At 40.5% G+C, this 11174-nt stretch overlaps 2 protein-coding genes across 4 annotated transcripts; both read left to right on the top strand.

Annotated features, from left to right (window-relative positions):
* The first annotated feature begins 60 nt into the window (after positions 1 to 60).
* Positions 61 to 7704, top strand: rap1gapl (RAP1 GTPase activating protein-like). The gene is made up of 19 exons (XM_050047400.1): positions 61 to 422; positions 563 to 595; positions 709 to 799; positions 1000 to 1035; positions 1127 to 1174; positions 1351 to 1551; positions 1632 to 1729; positions 1992 to 2070; positions 3083 to 3136; positions 3228 to 3311; positions 3402 to 3502; positions 3587 to 3716; positions 3833 to 3994; positions 5833 to 5904; positions 6340 to 6426; positions 6519 to 6665; positions 6748 to 6831; positions 6920 to 6939; positions 7020 to 7704. The coding sequence occupies exons 1-19, from the start codon at positions 352 to 354 to the stop codon at positions 7102 to 7104; spliced, it is 1683 nt and encodes a 560-aa protein (XP_049903357.1). The 5' UTR covers positions 61 to 351; the 3' UTR covers positions 7105 to 7704.
* Positions 7705 to 8650: 946 nt separating this feature from the next.
* gstk1 (glutathione S-transferase kappa 1) lies at positions 8651 to 11100 on the top strand. 3 transcript variants are annotated; one of them, XM_050047503.1, is made up of 8 exons: positions 8651 to 8937; positions 9042 to 9127; positions 9269 to 9350; positions 9664 to 9819; positions 9990 to 10135; positions 10221 to 10337; positions 10432 to 10525; positions 10779 to 11100. In XM_050047503.1, exons 2-8 carry the CDS (start codon positions 9059 to 9061, stop codon positions 10826 to 10828), a joined length of 714 nt encoding a protein of 237 aa, XP_049903460.1. In that variant the 5' UTR covers positions 8651 to 8937; positions 9042 to 9058; the 3' UTR covers positions 10829 to 11100. The 3 variants fall into 3 exon arrangements, with proteins under 3 accessions (XP_049903460.1, XP_049903459.1, XP_049903461.1); XM_050047502.1 differs by having other exon boundaries at positions 8652 to 9127; XM_050047504.1 differs by having other exon boundaries at positions 8654 to 9127; positions 9664 to 9792.
* The last annotated feature ends 74 nt before the right edge of the window (positions 11101 to 11174 follow it).

Consider the following 11174-nt stretch of genomic DNA (forward strand, 5'->3'; position numbering starts at 1 on the left):
TCTCATCCATTTCTTTATTTATTTACAAGTCTATCTTTAAGTTCAGTCAGTCTGACAAACCACCATGACTGTTTATTCCAGCAGGAGGATCGATGGCATGCAGCAGCCCGACCGTGTCCGTTTCATAGTCTGTGGCAGCTGCTAACACCTGTGAGCATGAGCGGGTTAATGCTGAATGTCTGGCTGACAGCAGGACAGAAGGAGGAAAGGGAAGCTTAAATGAGTGAGAGGCAGGGGGCAGAGAGGAGGAGGAGTGACAGAATGATAGAGTGAATTAATTCAACCTTAGCCAGCCCTGATTGACTCAGTAGCAAACTGGCATGTACAAACATTCACAGTGACACCAAAGCCATGGAGAGAGAAAAGAGGAATGACATGTCTTTCTCCAGAAAGAGAAGTTTCACTTTTGGGGCATATGGAGGGTGAGTAAAGACGCTGTTTGTCTCAAATCAGGACTGACATTTTCCAGTCTGTTGAGTAGCTACATAAATAAATGGCATTATGTGTCTTTGTAAGATGATTCGTTTTCTTCTGCGAGTATTTCTCACTTCCTTGTTTACAGTGTGGACAAATTCACATGTGGGGATGAAACGAGGTGAGGTTTTATTTTCCATCTCTTTGCAGCTGTTTCAATCCTAACATTATTGTATAAATTAAGATCTGAATGAGAAGTGATGAATTGTGCTGTAAATTAACCTGTTGCTGCAGACCTGAATCTGCAGAGGACAACATACTGGACATCCTGGACTCTCCTGCCAGGGACAGAAAGCCTTTCCTCCCTGCCAGCAGCAACCAGAGGGTGATATCATTATCATGTTCAGCGTGCACATTCCCCTTCGTATTCTAATTGACTAAACTAAACAGATTTCAGTGCTCTGCGTTTCTGAGAAGTTTCCATTCGCAACTGAACCATTTGTCATGTTCCTCTTCCTCCCCTTCTCCTTCCCTTTCTCTTCGTCTGCATTGTGTCTGACGTCCGCTGCCTGTTGTTCATATCAGGACACAGAGCTGTTTGAAATCATTGAAAAGCTGCAGGTGAGTTACAACACCATTGATTTTGTGTAGTGCGTGTGTCTGAGCAAGAGAAGTTTCTTATTATCTTATCAATACTCCCCTCGTCCATCAGGGCAGCAGGATCGATGAGCAGCGGTGTGAATTCCCTCCTCCTCTGAAGGTTAGTCTTCAATCTGAGTTAAAAAAAAAACCTCTATTGTATATATGGGTTCGATCCCGTATGCGTGTGTGTATGTTGACACTGACCTGTCTTTGAACGCCACAAGATTTGTTTCCCCAAACAATGGAAACGACAAGCCCTCATCATCATCAGGTGCTCCTTTGTGTCTATTTTAGTCTCAGCTTTTAACCATAGGTGGAGACCTGCCGCTCATCCTCCCTCCGAGTCAGGGGGGCTACTGGGTAGACCCCCCTCTGGACAGGCTTGTAGATGTGAGTCCCACCTCCTCTCACTGTGGCCTTGATGATTCAGAGAGCTATGACATCATGGAGAGAGACGGGGAGGCCAAAATCTACCAAGAGTTCTTCAGCTCACGAGTAAGCAGACTTTATCTAAAGTCTCGAGGAGTGTGTTCTCTTTTCTGCACCTATGTTTAATCATCTGTTGTTCTCTTTAGTACCATCACTCATTCACAGCAGTGGATCCGTCTTTGGGGCCTCTGGTTCTCTCCGTGTGTCTGGAGGAAGAGGAGAGCAAGCTGCGGGTGATACTAAGGTTGAGATCTTGAGCCATTTTAGACAACTATGACTAATAGCGTTTGTATCATGATTGAAACATTTCCCAGGGCATCACACTTCTCCTTTCAGTCCCTTCCACTCAAAAATGTGTTGCTCATTGTAACTTCCTGTGGATGTTTCAGCTTCGCTGTGCAGAGTGATGTTTAAGCAGTCTTTACATTTACATGTGAATGTCTCTGTACAGTATTAATTCCAAGCACTTCTGCATCAGAGACCAAATTGTGTTTCTTGCCTCACAGAATGAAGGAGTGCTCTCTGCATGGAGTTTTCTCTGCCTCTCTTTTCCCCAACATCCCATCAGCTGTTGAATTAGCAAAGGTATCAAGCTACTTAACCTGGAGGTAGAAGTATTCATACCCAACAGTTAAAGTAGCAGCACCACACTCTGAAAAACAACCAACTATATTTCAGTAAAATACTTTAAAGGAATATTTCTCCCACAAAATGACCATTTGCATTAAATTACTCACTGCGTTTTACCTTGAATTTCTTTCAAACACAGTTCAGTTTATTATTCTGAAACTCCAACAGTCCAAAAAATGTCTAATTGTACCGAAACCCCCATTGCCTGGACACCCGTCATCCCCAAAACTAACTGCCATTGCTATGAAGGCACATTGCTCCGAAGAAATACTGCACTCTCAAACGGATCATCAGACTTTTCTGGTACCAATTTTGTTTTCCTACTATGGCAAAGGCATGACCTGCCCTACTCTGCCTCTGATTGGCTAGTTGGTTGAATTGGTTAGGTTTAGGCATTAGGAATGAGATTAGTAATGGTTTGGGTAAGAATATCAGGGTGCCTGTCTGACTGATTACAGGCTATGAAACTTTCTAACTACAGTACTGAGCCTTTGGAGCAATGAGCATTTGTTTTGGGGAAAAAGGGCTGTCGGACAAATGAGCTATTGGTCATATGGGGCATTTTTCAGAAAATTGGGGTGTAATAGTGGGCTGTCAAAATGATGGCATGGCACCCTGGGCACTGCCGAGGTGCCCTTGAACAAAGCACCAAACCTCTAGCTGCCCGGGGCGCCTGTCCATGGGCAGTTGTCTCATTAATCTCTACATAAATGCAAGTGTGTAGTTTCTGTTGGTGCATGTGTATGAACCCTTGGATATCAATAAAGTAGGTCCTCCTTTTGGGTAGTTTAATTCATAATAATCATCATATCTTACAACCTGATGATATGTTCAGTAAAAAAGTAGTGAAACAGAGGTAAAAAGGATCATAAAACAGAAATACTCAAGTTAAGTATCTCAGAATTGTACTTCAGTACAGTGCTTGATAAATTTAATCAGTTACTAAAATGACCCCTGTTCTCTTTAGATGCTGTGCGACAGAGTGACTGTCTCAAAGTTTGAAGTGGTCAGCTACCTCAAGGTAATGCTCTAAAATTACTAATTATTAAATAAAAAATGACCACTTATTTAAAATCCTCTCAAAGCTCATCTCCGTCTCAATCATCCCTCAGGCTCCAGAACTCATAACTGCATTTGATGAACACAGAGTGTCTCCAAATTTCAAGTTTGGCGTTTTGTACCAAAAGGACGGGCAGGTAAGAAACTGTGCAGAAAATGTCCAACATTTAGAAAAATGGCTGAAATATGGCACCGTATCTTCTCAGACAACATCTGTCTCTCTGTAGTTCACTGAGGAGGACATCCTCAGCAACAATGAGGAGAGTGAGGAGTTTAAAGAGCTCCTTTCTGTTTTGGGAGAGACGATTCAGCTGCAAGGCTTCTCTGGGTAAAGCGCATCATGTTGATGTTGTTTAGCAGGACGAATGACACATGCAATGCGTACAATCACATGATTTCTTCGTTTTCTCAGGTTCAGAGGCGGACTGGACGTGTCTCATGGTCAGACAGGAAGTGAAGCCGTCTTCACTTCCTTTCACGGGAGAGAAATCATGTTCCATGTCGCAACTAAACTGCCTTTCACAGAGGGCGACCCGCAGCAGGTCGGTTACTGTGTCACCCAGAGGATTCACAGGACAGTGTCTGAGGGTATTTTTGGCATTAGCTGGAAAACAAGTTTTTTGAACAGATAATGACACACTTTTTTTTCTCTCTGCAGTTACAAAGAAAAAGACACATCGGTAATGATATTGTAGCTTTGGTCTATCAGGATGGCCAAACCCCGTTTCTGTCTGACGTTATCAAGTCTCACTTCCTGCACTGTTTCCTGGTGGTCAGGAGGATTCAGGATCCAGAGGAGACAGGTGAAACTGCGTACCAGGTGAGCAAGAAACTGTCCTGGTAGACAGCCCTATAAATAGTGGAGCAACTTTCATCTTGTTTTTCAAAGTTAACTTCTTTACCATCACGCTATACTGTATATTCTAGAGCCCAAACAATGCTTGACTTTTTAGGCTGAATATTGAAGAGACCTCCCCCTTTTGCCATCACAACTGCTTTAATTCTTTGTGGCATAGATTCAACAAGGTGCTGGAAACATTCCTCAGAGATTTTGGTCCATATTGACATGATAGCATCACACAGTTGCTGCAGATTTGTCAGCTGCACATTCATGATGTGAATCTCCCGTTCCACCACATCCCAAAGGTGCTCTATTGGACTGAGATCTGGTGACTGTGGAGGCCATTGGAGTACAGTAAACTCATTGTCATGATCAAGAAACCAGTTTGAGATGATTTGAGCTTTGTGACATGGTGCATTATCCTGCTGGAAGTAACCATCAGAAGATGGGTACACTGTGGTCATAAAGGGATGGACACGGTCAGAAACAATACTCAGGTAGGCTGTGGTGGTTAAACCATGCTCAGTTGGTACTAAGGGGCGCAAAGTGTGCCAAGACAATATCCCCCACACCATTACACCACCACCATCAGCCTGAACCACTGATACAAGGCAGGATGGATCCATGCTTTCATGTTGTTTATGACAAATTCTGAACCTACCATCTGAATGTCACAGCAGAAACCCAGACGCATCAGACCAGGCAACGTTTTTCCAATCTATATTGTCAAATTTTGGTAAGCTCATGTGAACTGTAGCCTCGGTTTCCCGTTCTTAGCTGACAGGAGTGGCACCTGGTGTGGTCTTCTGCTGCTGTAGCCCATCTGCTTCAAGGTTCAATGTGTTGTTGGTTCAGAGATGGTCTTCTGCAGACCTTGGTTGTAACCAGTGGTTATTTGAGTTACTGTTGCCTTTCTATCATCTTGAACCAGTCTGGCCATTTTCCTCTGACCTCTGGCATCAACAAGGCATTTTCACCCAGAGAACTGTCGCTCACTGGATATTTTCTCTTTTTGGGACCATCCTCTGTAAACCCTAGAGATGGTTGTGTGTGAAAATCCCAGTAGATCAGCAGTTTCTGAAATACACCAACAACCATGCCACGTTCAAAGTCACTTAAATCACCTTTCTTCCCCATTCTGATGCTCAGTATAAACTTCAGCAGGTCGTCTTCATCATGTCTACATGCCTAAATGCAGTGAGTGCTGCCACATGACTGGCTGATTAGCTATTTGCGTTAACAAGCAGTTGAATAGGTGTACCTAGTTAAGTGGCTGGTGAGTGTAATTTTACACCTGGTCAAACCTCCTGAATGTCTGGAAGTAAAGTTATCATAGAAAAAAGGTACGCATACATTAGCAGATGCTGGGCTAGTGTCTCTTCTCCAACATGCCAGACAGCACTGGAGAAACACTGATTTGTACCTCCAAACTGTTTTATTCATTGTTTTTACTGGTTTAAATCACCTGGTCTGATTGTTTTGGAGAGGAAGAGACCTCTGCAGATAATTCAGCTCCTGGTAAAAATCTGCAATCCTCACTGCTAGATGCCACTAAATCCCTCTAAATCTCACACACTGTTCCTTTAAGTCATAAGTCTGATCAAGTGGGACATTTTACAGTAGAAAAATACACTTGTCACTGCTCTCTGGTGGAAAATCTGTGCAATTCTGAACAACCTTAGCATTGCTGTGCTACGGTTTTTGCTACTTTAATTAAAGTGTGAAAATACACACTACTGCTGATGTATCTGTGTTGATATCAGCTAATTTCAGCCAGGATGGTTTATCAGTCTGATACTTCTTTCTCCTCATCACAGGTTTCCGTCACAGCCAGAGAGGATGTTCCTCCCTTTGGTCCAGTCCTCCCTGATCCTCCCATCTTTAGAGATGTAAGAAACAATACAAAGCCAAAAAAAAATTCAAGAAAAGTTTGTTGCAGCAAAATCATATTTTCAGCATCTTTTTTAAATCAGTTTACCAGGGAGTAACACACTGATTGTCAAAAACAGACAACAAAATGTTTTCCCAAATGTAGGCCAATACTTTGGATTTTTGTTTTCTATTATATTTTGGAGCTGTTTCAACACCACCCACAACTTATTTTGAATTCTTCCAGCTGTGAGCAACCTCTTCATTTCCTTTGTGCACTGCAGTGTGGGAGACTAGTGTATTAATAGAATGTTTAGTATGTATGCTGTCTGTTTCATTTGCTATTATTCCACCCGTCCTGCCTGAATCCACACCCTCTTTACCTGAATCATTGAACTAGGCATGAATTATTAAGATGCTTCACAACTCTTTGTTTCCTCTGTCCTGTTTCCAAGCATTCCCTGCTGAGAGAATTCCTCCTGACCAAACTCATCAACGCAGAGATTTCCTGCTATAAGGCTGAACGATTCAGCAGACTTGAGGTAGAGGAAAAAGCTCTTCTTATTTCTGCTCTTTATAAATGAATTATAATAATAATTTCTCTTTGCCCTGTGTGCTCTCCTCTCTTATGAAGCTCCGCACTCGTTCGTCACTCCTGGAGAGTCTGCAGGCTGAACTCTCCACCCGTTCCCAGTGCATGATGGGGGATCCATCACTTTCTGGCTCTGAGGGTACACGAGGGGCGACTGAAGGGAGTGGAGGATTCATTGAAAACTTTAAGGTGAATGTTGCCCTCAGGTTTCAGAAACTGTCTCATGCTTGACTTTATTATTTTATCATTTCCTTCTGAATCTGTGACATAGAGAGCCATAAGAGTGCGGAGTCACTCCTTTGAGACTCTCGGGGTGCCCAGGAAGACTGGTGGCAGTGCATCACAGAAACCTAAGGTCAGCAAAAAAAAAATCAGCAGTGGGATTGAATGTGTTTGACTGAGTAAATACTTGAGCTAATATTCTTTTCTAACCTACTTTACAGACAGAGAAAGATGGAGAGAGGTAAGACTTATTATAACTGGTGAACATCTGCTTTTTATATGATTTGAGTTGGAAATAATAACACTGTTTCCTGCTTTCAGTGACAAATCTCCAGGACCTCTGCCTGCTGACAGTTTGGGTTCGGCTGAAATCAAAGACCAACCAAGTCCTCAAGAAGAGACATAAAAGGAAATATTAATATGTAGATTTTAAATGTTAATATAAATATAGACATTGCTAGCCGACATGGTTGCTACTTTATCATCCTGCTTATATGTAAATAGAATGTAAAAGTAAATAGTATTTCTGAGAATATAATTATTTTACTGTCATAGTGATACTTTACAATGATGAAAATATTAACATTGTATTTCAGTGAAATGTTAAACAAACAAATATAACGACTGCCAGGAAAGGCTCAAGTGTTTTGTGTTTATACTGTTGTGTTTTTATTGTCAATAAAAGAGTTTCTTTCAATGGGGGATGTGAAGAGAGGAAGTAGGGAGGAGACAGAGGTGGGGGCCAGCAGAGGAAATTCAATTAAAATTAGAACAATATGGAGAAAATGAAGAATGATGACTGTTCTGATGATGAAAATGGGTTTAATGTGCCCAGTAAAATAGGATTATTAGAAAGAGCTGATGGTGGCACTTTAGGAAACAAACACGTTACACTGAAAGTAAAAAGAAGCAGAAGAGAGGAGGAAGAATATACCAACGGAAGAAGTATTTAGATTTTATGCATATAAAAATACTTTATAGTACAAGTCTGCGGTAAAATTTACATTTGTGAACATTTTTAAGGGCTAGTATAATCAGAAAAAATGCACTATATTACATAAGTGGATTATTATTACTGATACTATAATGTGTGGACTGCATTTTAGGTTTTCTTAGTAAAATCTGAATCTGTAAGTAACTGGTAGTAAAAATACTACTACTACAATAATAACAATATCAATAAAGTGATATATTTTCCTCTTAAATGTGTGGTAGCAGCATATAATATAAGTAACTCGAAACTGTACTTAATTGGAATACAAAACAGTAACACATAACAAACTAAACTTATATTTTGACTATGGTACTTGTATACATATTTCATATTTTTAGGCTATATGTTTCTGAGCATGTATTGAAGTGTGGGGTTCTTAGGGAGGGGAGAATGTAATATTAACAACAACAAAAATAGCCTAATAATAATTATAATAATAAAAAGAAGAAGAAGAAAGTGATATATAATATATGATACAATTGTTTGTTTATTTGAGTGGGAGAACTACGTGTAAATATTTAATATTTATAGGCTATATGATTCTGATTCTATTGAAGTGTGGAATGGGAGGGGAAATTTTAATATTAGCAACAACAACAACAACAAAAATGTAATAAAATAATAATAATAATAAAGTAAATAATGTAAAAAGTATGTAATTAGATCGATTTAATTGAATTAATAATCAACTAATACATTATATTATATAAAAAAATAATGTAATATAGAATAATCTATTATATTTTAATGTTATTATTATTATTATTATTATTATTATTATAATTAGTAGTATGAATTATATCTATTTAAAATAAACAAAATGTATTGTAGAAAAATAGTCCTTTTTACCTTTAATGCACCGCACTACACTCCGGTCCAGTAGTTGGCGGTAACGCGCCTATAACCCAAACGCCAATAGTTGCGTCGCAGTAGAAGAAGACGGAGAATGCAGAGTAGAAGAAGAAAATGCGGAAATCGTTTTACGCTGGGGTTGCAGTTGCTCCAGTGGAGGGCAGCAATGTGCTGTTTTAAGTTTAATCAAAGACATATTAATTCCAGCAGCCTCACAATTTTATTGAGCCTGTCTGTGACAGTGTCATCCGCAGCTCTAGCTTACTGTAGCCAACTTAAAGCTACGTCTTATTCAGCTAATGCTAACAGCAGTTCTAGCTAATGTTACGTCTGTCTGTCTGTGATAGATCTGTGATACTTGACTAAACATCACACCGAGAAGCCCTGCGTCAGGTCAGTTCAACTTTAACACACTGAGCTCTGCACAGATAGTCTGCAAGTGAAGGAAACGCTCTCTGTTTGAAGTTCACCTAACGTTACACTTCATTGAAGCATAGAGCCTTCCGACCTGAAGATGACATCCAAGAAGGTGATCGAGGTGTTCTACGATGTGGTTTCTCCTTATTCTTGGCTTGGCTTTGAGGTTGGTTAGTTTTCAATGTCAGCTCCACCAACACACACACACACACACACACACACACACACACACACACACACACACACACACACACACCTGGTTTAAAATTAAGATTTTACACAGATTTTTTTTTCTTTATGTTTACAGGTCATGTGTCGCTACAGACATGTGTGGAATATAGAGCTCAAACTTCGCCCTGCTTTTCTGGGTGGCATCATGCAAGGAGCAGGTAATTAAAGAATCCGTGGTGGAAACTGACATTTTCCCACGCCCTTAAGTACAGTTCTGACGAAGCTGTACCTGAGTATTTCCATTTATTGTTACTTTTGCATCAAAAATTAGAATCAAATAATAGACTTAAATCTGAAATGGGCCATCCTGCAAAAGTAGTGCTTTTACTCTAAGTGCTTAAGGTATATTTTGATGCAAAAACTTGTGCACTTTGACTTCAGTAACATTTTGAATTCAGGACCTTGGCTCACATTCATGTGGTTCCTGTTAATGCTGTTATATCTCATTCAATATTTGTCTTTCTATGACAGGGAACAAGCCTCCTGGTCTGGTTCCAAACAAATTCATGTACATGATGAAGGACCTAACCCGCTTGTCAGAGTATTTTGGTGTTCCCTTGCAAAAGCCATCCGACCCCTTTGAGGCCATGTTCCAAAAAGGTACATACGAGCAACACCCTCGTTTGCGTAAGTTGACAATTCTGCCTTGCACAAGACAGTGGCAGGGCTATTTTTTCATTGAGCAAGGCTGAAATATATATATATATTTATATATACTTTATTAATCCGCCTGAGGGGAAATTCAGTTTTTCAATATTACAGAGAGTTTCAGGTCTTCTTCTGTTTTCTTCTCCTAGGCTCCTTGTCTGCGATGCGATTTGTGACAGCAGTACAGGAGAGGGAGAAGGGTGGAGACAAACAGGTGGAGCAGGTGTCCCGGGAGCTGTGGAGAAGGATCTGGACTGAGGACAAAGACATCACTGAACCTGCGTCACTAGCTGAGGTACCAACGTATCCAGCATGGTTGTGTTTGAGAAGATTAAGACGCACCGTTTAGTTTCCTCACTTTTTTTTTTTTTTTTTTGCAGGCAGCGATGAAAGCAGGACTGTCTGACAGCGACATTGAAGAGGCGCTGAAGCTGTACACCTCGAAGGACATCAAAGACAAGCTGAAAAATACAACACAGGATGCACTTAATCATGGGGTCAGTTGTCCTTCAGTTCCACTTGTAGATTCAAGCAAGAGAGACGAGATGTTACAATCTAATGACCAAAATCTTTCCATTTGTGTTTTCTCAGGCATTTGGGTTCCCCATGGTGGTGTGTCACGTAAATGGAAAGCCAGAGATGTTTTTTGGGTCTGACAGATTCGAGCTCATGGCACACTGCATCGGTGAGAAAACTGTTGTACAGTGCATCAGTCACCAACACAAACACACACAATCTAAAAGTGACAATAGAAAGATTGATACGACCTTTAGTAGAGCATTAATCTGTTAGTCATCCTTGACACACTAGACACATAGACAGTTTTTATTACAGGAGTGTTGACGACATTACAAACTGTGTTGTGGCTTTTCTCTTCTGTTTCCGTGGTTTGTGCAAAGTGTAGCGTCTCACCAATCTCATTTTGTGCTCTGTTGCAGGGGAGAAGTGGCTGGGACCTCAGCCCAACAAATCAGCTGCAAAGTTGTGAGAGACAAAGCTGCCTTCAGACACTGTTGGTGTCATTCTTACAGATTCTTATTTTAATGCTGACTTTGATTTTTCAGTTTTCATATTTTTGTATTTTCAGTGTCTTCTCAAGCCAAGCAGCATATGGCCAATTTAACGTAAAACAAATAGTAATGTAAATAATGTATCATACCATCGTACTGTTAAACATGTGCCTGTTCAAAAAAACATTGGTAGCTTGCAAATGACAGCGCTGGCTATCTTTTCTATTGAAATACAAAGGTACGAACAAGATGCAATTGTGTATCTGCTGCATTATGTAACACATGGGAGGTAAAGCAAGAAAATGATAATGAAAATGAACATTA

The sequence above is a fragment of the Epinephelus moara genome, chromosome 6, assembly GCF_006386435.1.
Source record: "Epinephelus moara isolate mb chromosome 6, YSFRI_EMoa_1.0, whole genome shotgun sequence".
Taxonomy (NCBI): domain Eukaryota; kingdom Metazoa; phylum Chordata; class Actinopteri; order Perciformes; family Serranidae; genus Epinephelus; species Epinephelus moara.